Raw genomic sequence first — 12,206 nt, 5'->3', positions numbered from 1 at the left:
TTTTTTTATTTTTTTTATCACGTTTTTTATTTTTTATTATTATGACAAGCATTTTTATTTAGTTTCACCTGTCCTGTTGTCTGTCTGTAATCAAATCTTGCAAGTTAAGTTTTACTCACTTCGTGTTTGCTTTTTTTTTTAAATTAATTTTATCAAAAAAAATACTGCATAAATAAAATAAATTAATAATTATAATTGCATTAGTTGATAAAAAATGCTATGCAATAGCTTTACTGCGGCAGTCCCCGAGTGCCACACGTCTTTTTATTTTTAAAGTGAAACTTTTATTACATCGTCTCAAACTTTTTCGTCTGGGTGTTGCATGTCGCGTGACGGTCGGGCGGCGCCTGTAGTTCGCAGCAGCTGACCGTGTAGTGTATAGACTATTACTCATTTGTGCCAATGCTCCACGCTATTTTGTTTGGTTTTATGATTTTCCATTATCATTCAAATTTTCCAAGTATAAAATTAAGATTGATAAAGCGATTTTTATACCCTTAATGGAATATTATTCCAAAATTTTTTAGTTAAATGTCTATAATGTGAAAAAAAGTTTCACTTTTACCGTGGTTTCATTAAACCACACACTCCTCTTTCGTCTTATATCACAAGTGACTCATATGCCATTTACAATAGTACCGTGTACCCCAGCACGCCGTCTCCGCGGCGCCGCGTCCGGTCGCCGCTGCGGTACCGCTCGCCGCTCCGCTCGGTGGTGCGGACTCCGCCTCGCTCTCCGCGGCCCACCTCACCGCATCGGTAATTTTTTACTTACTTCTCCAGCTTATCGGCTCCTGTCAAAGAAATTTACGGCCGTTCCCAATAAACTATCTACAGATAGAGATATATTACCACCTTCGACTGTCAGTAATCAGCTGTCAATAATCTGAAGCTGTCCCAATATACGCGATAAGCCATTCTTATCGCTGGTAAGCTAAAAAACTAAAAAAACCGTAACTAGTGAAATTACTGGGCAAATCAGACTTAACATCTTACGTCTCAAGGTGACGAGCGCAATTGTAGTGCCGCTCAGAATTATTGGGTTTTTTAAGAATCCTGAGCGACACAACATTGTAATGGGCAGGGTATATCAATAACCAACAGCTGAACGTCCTGCTCGTCTCGTGCCTTATTTTCATATAAAAAAAAGAATGTATGTACTTATGTACACGTGTTAGAAGTTATTCTTCTTTGGCGCATGGAAAGATAAATCAAATTTTAACAAATAGTTGCGATCAAAGATAGTTTTAGCATTAAAGGTTAATATAAACATGTATAGAAAATTAATTATTTTATTTTTCTTTAAACATAAAATTTGTTAATATACCAGAAATAAAACAAAACGATAAAAACGATTTTTTAGATAATAATGTTACAATTTTTTATTAACGATGTAAATAAATGATACATACCGACAATTAACCTCAAATCTATAAATTCACTCAAAACAGTTTATTCAAATCACTTTTATTACTAATATTCAATATATATAGATATACTAATTAATTATTAGTAAATACTATCACCGTCGTATATGAAATTGATTTAATAAAAACACCAAAATAATATTTATTTATTCACACTGTTTAATTGTACTGTAACGAAACACGTGTTGTAAATATAAAAATACTAGAATATACAACTTGAACATAGTTATCGATTTTCATGCCACCTAGAACTAACTTCACGATGTAGAATTCATATGTCGGTGTGCGTGCGCATCGTAAAAATTCACTCTCATCATTTTTCTCCATCGCGCCAAAAGAAGTATAACTGCAAAGATATAAACTTTTAAAATTAAATAATTTGCTACAGATACGCAGGAGTGTACGACGAGTTGCTGTCGCCGCCACGACGCCCCATGGAGCCTCCCTTCGGAGCCAGGTACGATACTCTCTGTATTAGTGTCCACCACCGCTCTCGAACAATCTCCCGGCTCGATAGACCAACCTCTCACCTTATACTCCGCCCCACCGATACGAATTATAAATGCGGACTCGATTCAGTTGTTTTAACTTTGACGTGCTATATAAAATATATATGTGTGTGTATGTTAGTTTGGACATGCATTGTGTCTCGTTGTATGGTAAGTATGAAAAGTGGCGTTTAAAGATAGCGTTGCTGTGTAGCTGAATGAAGTTCGTGAAGTCTGCGTGATCTATCTGCCCTGGAAGTATTTTAGAATTAAATTGTATGTTTTTAATTTTGTACCGTAATGTTTATTATTGTTATAAAATTTTGACGGCTTTACAAATAAACTTGGTATAAAGTTATAACTGATGATAAACAAAGAATATGCAAAATGTTAACAATATCGTTGACAACACTGTCAATACAATGATAATTCTGCCTTGCAAATAAACGCGGGAAACGTTATACGTCAGAACCAACCATTCGTAAGCAAAATGTCTATTTGTAAACATTTTACATATTCTTAATTTATGCTTGGTTATAACTTTATGCCTATTTTATTTGTAAGGCCGTAAGTGTTTAGTTATTAAAATTATGTCATAAGTGTTGTTTGTAAATTTAAGTATTAAACCTATTGATGATTGTTTTTGTATGCCAAAGTTGTATGTTTTAGTAAAAATAAGTGTGCCTTAAATTGTTTACACTGGCAAAATAGAGATTAAAATATGAACAGTTTCTTGACTCGTTCGATTTAATCTATCAAATATGTATTAGTATTTGTTATTGGAGATTATTTATTTGTTATAGCTTCTCATTGCATACACTAGTCAACATTGTCTAAGACTCTTAAACTATGTTTCAAATATAACTTATACTGTGTTATTACAGATAAGTTAAACATGTGTTGAACTAGGGCTTCCAATCCAAAAAAAAAACACATTTTAAACTGATAAATTATTACTTAATGCAGCTTACAATCAGCAATACAGCTTTTAATCTTAACTGAAACTAATTTTAGACGCAATATAGCCTGCAGCAGAAAATGCCCTTTCTGCTTACACACTTGTGGGGTTTAAGGGTTTGTACGTAAATGTAAGATTCATTGGGTGTATTAATAAACTTCACGAAAATACGAAACAGTTCATAACTTGAGTTATTAAGAATAATATTTGACGCAGATTATCCTATTTTGCATCGCATGTACGCTTTTTTTTCAGTCCCGCAATTCCCGCGGATCCCGCGCCCGTAATCCCACATCTCGCGGGATTAGAAAATGGCGCGGGATCCCGCAAATACCGAGATTCCGCGGGATTGTAAATTCGTGGTCCCACAAATGCCGAGATTGAATACAGGCCGCGGGATTGGAAGCCCTATGTTGAACACATAGCGTTCAACATTCTTTAGACATTGCTTATATTTAAACACGAGTCGAGGCTTGTCTAAGGTGTGTCTAACGGATAGATCAAATTCTTAAGGAAGGTTTAGATTATATGATGATGACAGATGGATGATAAGCTGTCAAAAATTGCTTTCCGTTCATTTAATTGTTCCTGTGCATTTCAGTTTATGTCGTGCTTAACCATGCTTTAGTTAAAAACAAACAAGCTAAACACTGCTTTTTAATAGAAAAAGATATACTCCATTTTAGATCACTGACATTGCTATAGTAAGATCACTGTCTAACAACGCACGTGTCTAAGCCATGATATTTTTTTTTGTTTGAATAACAATGATAATGTTTAGATATTTGATACAAAGTTTTATTTTGAATACAATTTAAGTTCAAAAAAAAGGAGAACGAAAAATATTCAATCAGTATAAAAAAAAACATTTATTAATTATGAAAAAAAAATTGTGAAAATAATAACTGAATAGAGAGAGAGAAAACGTTTTAAACGGAATTAAGAGTGTAAAATTAAAAGAAGAAAATATTCAGTTGTTATTCGGTAGTCGGATTTTTTAAATATATTTATATATAACGTTCAAAGAACAATAGCGAACCTCCATACAAATATTTTGTTAACTTCTTAAGTGTATTAGTGTGGAAACTATGTAATAATATAGATCGATTGACGCTAAGAATAATCTTTAGTAAGTCTAGAAATAAATATATTCCAGAAGTTTTTGAGGTTATGCCGGACCAAATAGGAAATAAAACAAAATGTGCACAGTATTTTTAGATGTTGAATAATCTATAGAGTTTATAGAAACCACCAGGCGACTTGTTCGCTTTGTACTCGAAGTGAGTTAATACTTGTCGATTATACTCGCGCCATACTTAAGACAATCTCTTCTTTAACTATGATCGCCTGGTACCAAAACATTGTATTATGCTTCCTATCTTATTATCTCCCATGTTAAATATTATGAATTTATGTGACTGCTCTTTTTCTTGTCGCTTTTTCGTTTCATCGACTTTCAAATCACAACGACGATAAAGAAGTTTTCACTTCAATAGTATGCATATTTCTGTCTCATTCTTTGCCGGCTTCATCCTACACATTTTTGTATTTGTGTCTCTTACCTGTCGTTTTTTCCGTTGCATCCGGTTTGAAATCACAACGATTCTAAAGAAGTTTCACTTCAACAAGAATGGAAGTACTTGTGATAGTCAATGAAGGTTCGAAGATTCTTCGAGCCAATGAAACGTCGGTTCGCAAAACCTAAGCGGAAGATGTTATAACAAGAATTGGCAAACCAAAACTTACTATTCATTTAATTGTCTCTTATGTTTATAGTTTTCTACATATAGTGGGGTGATTTAAAAAAAACAACTTGCTACTATTTTATTTTTTGTTCTTCATCTTCTCTTATCACAATATCATTAAGAAATTCTGCAGGTGCTGTAATATTTTGTTGATGTCTGGCCCAACCGAGATACCAAACAAGTGACATAGTATGCGCACAACAGCCTACCGTCCGTCTACCAACTACCGAAATATTCAACTAATCCTGCTCGTCCAGCCAGATTAGTTTCAATTAAAATATATACATAAAATTGTCTTCTGGAAACTTATATTACCTCTTATTAATATTGTATTAACACTGCACACTTCAATCCTGTATTCGCTATGAAAATGTATATGCTCCTCAAAAAAAAGCTAATAAAATTAAATTATTATAATATTCTAAGATGGGAAAGTAAACATTGTTTCTGTGAGCCATTATATTTTGGAAATGGCTGTTCTTCTATTCATGTTCTGGGCCTCAACCATATTTGCCAGATTATTTTCTAAATTAATCTTCTCTCTCATTATTTCCATTATTTGTCTGATATTTATATTATCTTAAAGGCGAACACCAAACCTATTTAATAAAGCAGCAGCTATTTCAAAGTGTTGCATCATGTGGGGAAGGGGTCTATTGAATTATTCTTGTCTTAGTATTTTGAGATATCCATATTCCACTTCTGCAAATGGTAACACAACGACTTTGGTTGGCTTGATCTGTTGTCAACTGGTGTTCACCTTCTAACAGTAATTCTGGTATAAATGCTCTATAGCCACAATTTTCTAATAAACTGATACTATCTCTGAATCCCCTATCTAATATAAAAGCGTCACCATTTCTAAGATACAACCGTGGAGCAGAATTCTCATTAGAAAATAAATTATATATAATGACAGCATCTGATGTAGTTGCTTTGTATAGGCCAAAACAAACAACAATATATCCATCACAAGCAACAATTAAAAATGGTTTTAACAGATTTCTGTATTTATGCAATGAATATGAGTCCTTTTGCAACTTAAAAGTAGTGAGAGCTTTTAATAATTTAAATATATGTTCCATCACATATGAAAATTGCCAAATTTTCACCTCTAAACAATCCATTAGGAATGGTAAGGCTCAGTTCCAATTATTCTTCATGACTTATGTTACTAATACCAAGGTATCTTGGCAGAAAATCTCCCTCACTTTGTCCATCAAATCTTCCAATGTTCGCCTTGGTACTTGTAATAATGTTGCAATCCTCTCATCTGAGTCTCCAGAGGGCCTACCATCAATTTTTAATAAGCGATGCGATTCCGATGCAGTTTAGTTTAGGTACCTAAATTGAATCACTAAAATTCGTACCATGAAGTGCCTTTTACTGTTTGGCGCTTGGATCGCTTATGAAAAATGAACGAAATAAATTTGTCTGTGGTCCGCGGTGTGAGAAAGAGATGACGCTCTACAGTCGTTGCATAAGTTTGTCTCTCTTACTCGAACCATATGCGTTGCGTTTTGAAACCTAAAATGATATGATTTTAGCGGTTTTTTTGCGTAGAAAATACTAAAAAAACATTTTAAAATTGCGCTTTATAGCGTCAAATTATAAACCATTAAGACTTTTTTTTGTACTTATTAAATAATAGTAATATAAATAAATATAGTTCTTTGAATTACAAATTAAATGTTTGCTTAGGTGTTTTCGTAAAAATAACGAGTTATGAACGCACCTCCATTGATTTTTGATTTGACAGGAGCACAGCGTACATTGTTTTTATTTTGTTCTTGCGGGCCCTTACTGCCTCGTCTTTAGTATTTTCATTTTTGATATTTATTTTCAGTATTTTGTTTTACAAAAAAGTCCCATCTTATCTTTCATCAATAAAATTTTCATTAAATAAATGGTCCCGTAGAGGTCTATTTTCATCTTGACCGTTCATACGAATAACCTACCTTTTAGTTCGCTTCCGACCAGCATGACATATACGATCTACCGACGAGATCTGAGAATAAATGACTCATAAATTATTATGATTGATAAAGGCTTATTGATGTATGTTTTGCCACATAATTATTGTTTGTAGTGTGTGTATCACCTTTATACACCTTTAGTTGCATAGCATAATAAAAGAGCATACAATCGCAGTCAGACTTATAATCATTTCAATACGAGAACCTCCAACATCGCTTGGCGACCCTGCTAGTGCTGTCTGTTGGCGGCGCTGCGCAGTTCGTACAAAAATAAAGTATATAAAAATAGATATTAATACAATATATAGATATTAATATAATACAAAAATTCTATTTGATTTGTTTAATAACAGTGATAAATTATTATTTTTTGTACATATTTAACATTTAATGAACTAAAACGCTGCAATTTAATTATTAGAAGTTCAATTCAATAAATGCTTTTTATGTTCTATTAAAGCCTACAAGCCTCTCCTGGTGCTACATTGCTTTCTATAAAGTTATATGTAGATTGTTGCATTTCAGTAGGGTTTTCTCTTAAAACAATATCACTTTGTCGTTGCAATATTGAACAGCCACATGAAAGGCTGACATTTGTACTTGTTCCAGCTTCAACACCGCCAGAAACTACACTTGGTAAATTATGATTAACTGTAGCCATGGCAAGATCTCTGCATCCCTCTTCCAAAAATGCATTAATTGAACACTATTATTCATATTTACATTAAAGTTTTGAAGAGTACACTAATAATTGCTTTTACAAAACAAGATGGGGACACCCAGCTGTCTGACCTGTCAACCATTTGTCGTATCACCGCTCTTCGACAACACTTCCCTCAAAGCCTCGCCTAGTATCGGAATACTGGGTCTCGAGATCTCGAGCGATTGCCAATTTCGTGGTCATCTGGAAGGCAAAGCCAAATTGGCTTCAAAGAAACTGGGCGTCATTAATAGAGCACGGCAATACTTCAAGCCGGCCCACATTCTAGCGCTCTACAAAGCGCAGGTCCGGCCACACATGGAGTATTGCTGTCAACTCTGGTCTGGCACACTTCCGCAGTATCAGCTCGATCCATTTGACCGCGTGCAACGCAGAGCAGCTCGAATTGTCGGGGACCCAGTGCTCTGTGAACGGCTCGATCACTTGGCGTTGCGTAGAGACGTCGCTTCATTGTGTGTCTTCTACCGCATTTATCACGGGGAGTGTTCCGAAGAGCTGTTTAACCTGATTCCTGCCGCCGAATTCCACCTTCGCACGACACGCCACAAGTTAGGATATCATCCTCACCATCTGGATGTGTGGCGGTCCTCCACAGTGCGGTTTTTCAAGGAGCTTTCTTCCACGTACTACAAAGCTGTGGAATGAGCTTCCTTGTGCGGTGTTTCAGGGACGATACGACATGGGTAAGGTACCCAAAGAAGCGCTTACACCTTCCTTAAAGGCCCGCAACGCTCCTGTGATTCCTCTGGTGTTGCAAGAGATTGTGGGCGGCGGTGATCACTTAAAAACAGATACGCTCGTTTAAAAAAAAAAAAGATAATGTTTTTTTTCTCTTTGTGGTCATAGGCACAGAGAGTGTGGCATAGTGAGTGTTAGTTTATATGCGATTTATGCCATTTTTATTGTATTTTTGAAAGCTAATTAATCATATTATTGAAAATCAAAGCAATCAGTAATGCAAGAGAAGCAAAGTAATGTTTAAGTAAATAACAGGATATATATTATGATAACTCTACTCGGCCAAAAGACATAAGTCGAAGCCAGAACTATTATTACTGAAAACGGAAAAATATTAATCTGCCGGTTTGCATGGTGGGGTTGGGCCAACGAAGGGGTAGAAAATATATAAAATATATCTTTTACGCCGCGTCATTGAGAGGAGGTGTTAAGTGAAGCCAATTGTAGCTCCTGGCCAAGAGATGATTTGGACGTGACCAAAAGTTATGACCGATTTTAGAAAATGCACAAAAAATTGTGACCATGAAATATCATCTTAATGTCCTTGTCGTCCTAACCCATAATATGACTATTCTGTGGAGGATTTCCCTTAACCTTACGGTTTGAAATTCTTGGTTTGAAACCTTGTTACGTTCCGATTTCCCTATGTAACGCTCAAATTGTTAGATTATTGAAATAATAATTAACTTACCTTACCTCAATCTGAGGAGCTCGAGTTATTGCAAGGATCGTCTATTTTTACTAATCTTATCGGCTGCTCTAGACTCTCTTGGACAGCCTGGGACAAGATTATGATTATTTTATAACAATAGCAATGACAGTACAATATTGTATATTTTTTATAAAAACAGCGCAAAAAAAGAATGCTGGGAGATTTTCTTGCGCCGCTTCTTCTCTCTCAGAGCGCCATTTTTTTCCGAAACGGTACTACTACCGATACTACTAATATACTAGATACTACTATCTAGTATGTTAGAAATGACATCAAAAATAATTCTAAAGGAATCAATCTTGAGAAAATAAATGCCTTTTATGCCGTTCGACCCTATATACGGGAGTACTTCCCTTATGTTATTCTGACGCACTCGAATAAATCCCAAAATCCCCGCCTGGGCTCCTCTACTATAATGTTTGGCAAATGCTTTATTCATGTTATGACTTAATGACAATAATAATGAAGAGCTAATGACAATTGATTAGTTGACATTCTTAAAATTCGTTACACGGAAGCGGAACACAATTATGTGATGATTCATTTTATTGTGAAAATAGTTGTAGAAACGGTATTTAGAAATATATACAAATAGAAAACAGTAAAATCTATATATATAAAAAAGGATTGCTGTTTGTTAGTCTCGCTAAAACTCGAGAAGGGCTGGACCGTTTTGGCTAATTTTGGTCTTGAATTATTTGTGAAAGTCCAGAGAAGGTTTAAAAGGAGAATAAATAGGAAAATGCTGCTAAATTAAATAAAAACAACAAATTTGTTTTTCCTTTGATGTGTCCATACATAATTTCTATGAGAGAATTTATTGACGCACGTTTTGACAGTACTGCTGTGAAACAATTTCATTCGACAGCAGGATGCATATTTTACGAAGTAATTTTTGATGTTATGATTTTTTATTGACAAATTCATATAAAAACATTATTTTATTTATTATATACAGAACAACATCTGTCGGGTCAGCTAGTATGAAATAAAATTGTCATTAAAAGCCATTAAGTCTGCGCTACGTTATTTCGTTATTACATAAGAAACAGCTTTTTTAATATTTTCATTTCGTGAAACGGAACTATTGAGTGCGCGGTGGCCAGACCAATCTGCCAGATAATTCATCTAGAAATTAAATATAGTGATTGTGAAACGCAATCTGTTCTGGAATATTAAAGTAATATCTGGAACTTTTATGTTGCCATTAAATTATCTAGCCTATGACAATCTGCTACTTGGACATTGTGAAACAGCCACTAAATAAAATAAATAAATGATTCTAAATAATAGCCAGAATAAATTCTACTCCGAAATAATGAAAATATAAACAAAAATAAACCTATAGGCGAGAATTCATGCAAAGTTGTGGTAGAATTGAGGCCTAACATATTAAATGAAAATTTGAATTTAGAATACACACTAGAATTGCTTTAAACTTTTTTATTGCAGACTCTTTTTAAAAAGGTTATACGAAGAAGTTTGTAACAGTTTCTGAATCTTATACTTTGTTGACTAGTGTATTAATTACAAACCAGTATTATAATATGTTTGACTGTTTCTTTATCATACAAAATGTTTATACTATATGTTATTGCATGAATTTTGTAATGAGAAAATAAAAACAAATCAAATAATAGCCACCAAGTGTTACTGGTGACGACCATAATATGCGATATTTGATAAACGCTCAACTTTAAAATAGAGGTCAACTGTCAACCTCAATTTTTTTTCGACATTATCACAGCTGTCACAGTCTATCTAGACGTATAATTGATAAGATATAGGCTATGTTAAAAACTATAGCTCTATTTTTTATAATTTTATTGTACATACTATATACTATACATATTATTTATTTATAAAACATTTGTAATCAAGAAGTATATCGCCAATGGTTCTTTGCGGAAATTGTTTCCATTCTGCGGTACTCATATTACTTATATGACGGTCTACGGAGAAGACTGCACTCATCTTACTCTTCGCCAAATAACTTCTCAGAGATATACATACAGACAGCTCTATTGACTTGTGGTCGGGACTTCGATTTGGCAAATCCAGACGATGAATTCGTGCCTTGAGGAATTAGAACTCCTAAAGAATTAATTTCTCGCCATATCATAACAGACTTAGAATATCATTTGCACCGGTGGGAGCCTCCTTTGCACAGGATGCCGGCTAGATTATGGGTTTCACAACGGCGCCTATTTCTGCCTTGAAGCGGTAATGTGGAAGCATTACTGTGTTTCGGTCTGAAGGGCACCATAGCTAGTGAAATTACTTGGCAAATGAGACTTAACATATTATGTCTCAAAGGTGACTAGCGCAGTTGTAGTGCCGCTCAGAATTTTTGGGTTTTTCAATAATCCTGACACTGCATTGCAATGGGAAGGGAGTAACAATTACCAACAGCTGTACGTCCTGCTCGTCTCGTCCCTTATTTTCATATAAGTAAAAAACCATTTCCATCTTGCTATATGTCCATTAGAGCTGTTCTTCATTCTCGTACCCTTTTTTGCCTATACGCTGTTATATTGTAAGTCTGTGGCCCAGACCATAAGATAAGATCTATTCCGAACGTGTCTATACAAATTTTAGAACTCGCCGGCGTCGATCTTCAGCTTACAGATTATACACAGATGTTTTCATCGGCATACTAGGATAGCCTAGACTTCTCTTGAGTCCATCTCGAGCGAAAATTCAACTCGGTGCAGCGATAGTCGTCCTTCAGACCATGCTTATACTAAACTGTAGGTGAAGTGCAATTATTTATCGATCGCTATTTTACAGGAAAAAAGTAAACAATACTCTGAATAGACTTATTTATTTATGGTGTATGTGGATGATGCAGCTACTGTACTCAATAACTTTTGTATTAATTTACATTTACTTTTTTGACTTACTCGTGTAAGACATTGACTATTTGACGTTTGAGTATGTTTGTTGCATCCGTTTACATATTATATTGTAATTGAAATGTTTTGTAAAAAAATGAATATGTAAATCTGGATTTAAAAGAGTGGCAATGAGTTTCTTGCTAATTCTTCTCATTAGCTCAACCCTTTACGAAGTAGCGGTAGATTCAATAATATTTTTTTGATATTTATAAGTGTCATTTCCTTGACCTACATTAATAAAGTGATTTTGATTTTATTTTATTTTAATACTAGCTGACCCGGCAAACGTTGTTTTGCCATATAAATAATTTTTAGAGGTAGACCGTTTCTGGGACATTGCAACATTGCTTTATTTTTCTAAAATAAAAGAATTTTTCTAATGCCAATAAAAGTCCCGTCAAAATCAGTCCATCCATTTCAGAGATTAGCTAGAACAAACCGACAAAAATTGTAAAAAATATTGTTTATACCATATATATATTTATATACATGTAGTAAAAAACGGCTATTTCAATATTATAAACAGACACTCCAATTTTATTTA

At 34.3% G+C, this 12,206-nt stretch overlaps 1 protein-coding gene across 8 annotated transcripts in view; it reads left to right on the top strand.

Moving 5' to 3' along the window:
• Positions 1-12,206, top strand: part of LOC126969717 (E3 ubiquitin-protein ligase RBBP6) — a 55,848-nt gene that overhangs the window by 25,820 nt on the left and 17,822 nt on the right. For 6 of the 8 annotated variants that reach the window (XM_050815268.1, XM_050815267.1, XM_050815262.1 and 3 more), the window contains 2 exons: positions 637-759; positions 1,816-1,884. In XM_050815268.1, coding sequence (XP_050671225.1) covers positions 637-759; positions 1,816-1,884 — 192 coding nt within the window. The remainder of the gene's footprint in view (positions 1-636; positions 760-1,815; positions 1,885-12,206) is intronic. The other 2 variants (XM_050815263.1, XM_050815264.1) reach the window with 2 other exon arrangements.

This window comes from Leptidea sinapis, chromosome 19 (genome assembly GCF_905404315.1).
Source record: "Leptidea sinapis chromosome 19, ilLepSina1.1, whole genome shotgun sequence".
In the NCBI taxonomy this organism is placed as follows: domain Eukaryota; kingdom Metazoa; phylum Arthropoda; class Insecta; order Lepidoptera; family Pieridae; genus Leptidea; species Leptidea sinapis.
This window is presented reverse-complemented; position numbering and strand designations above follow the sequence as displayed.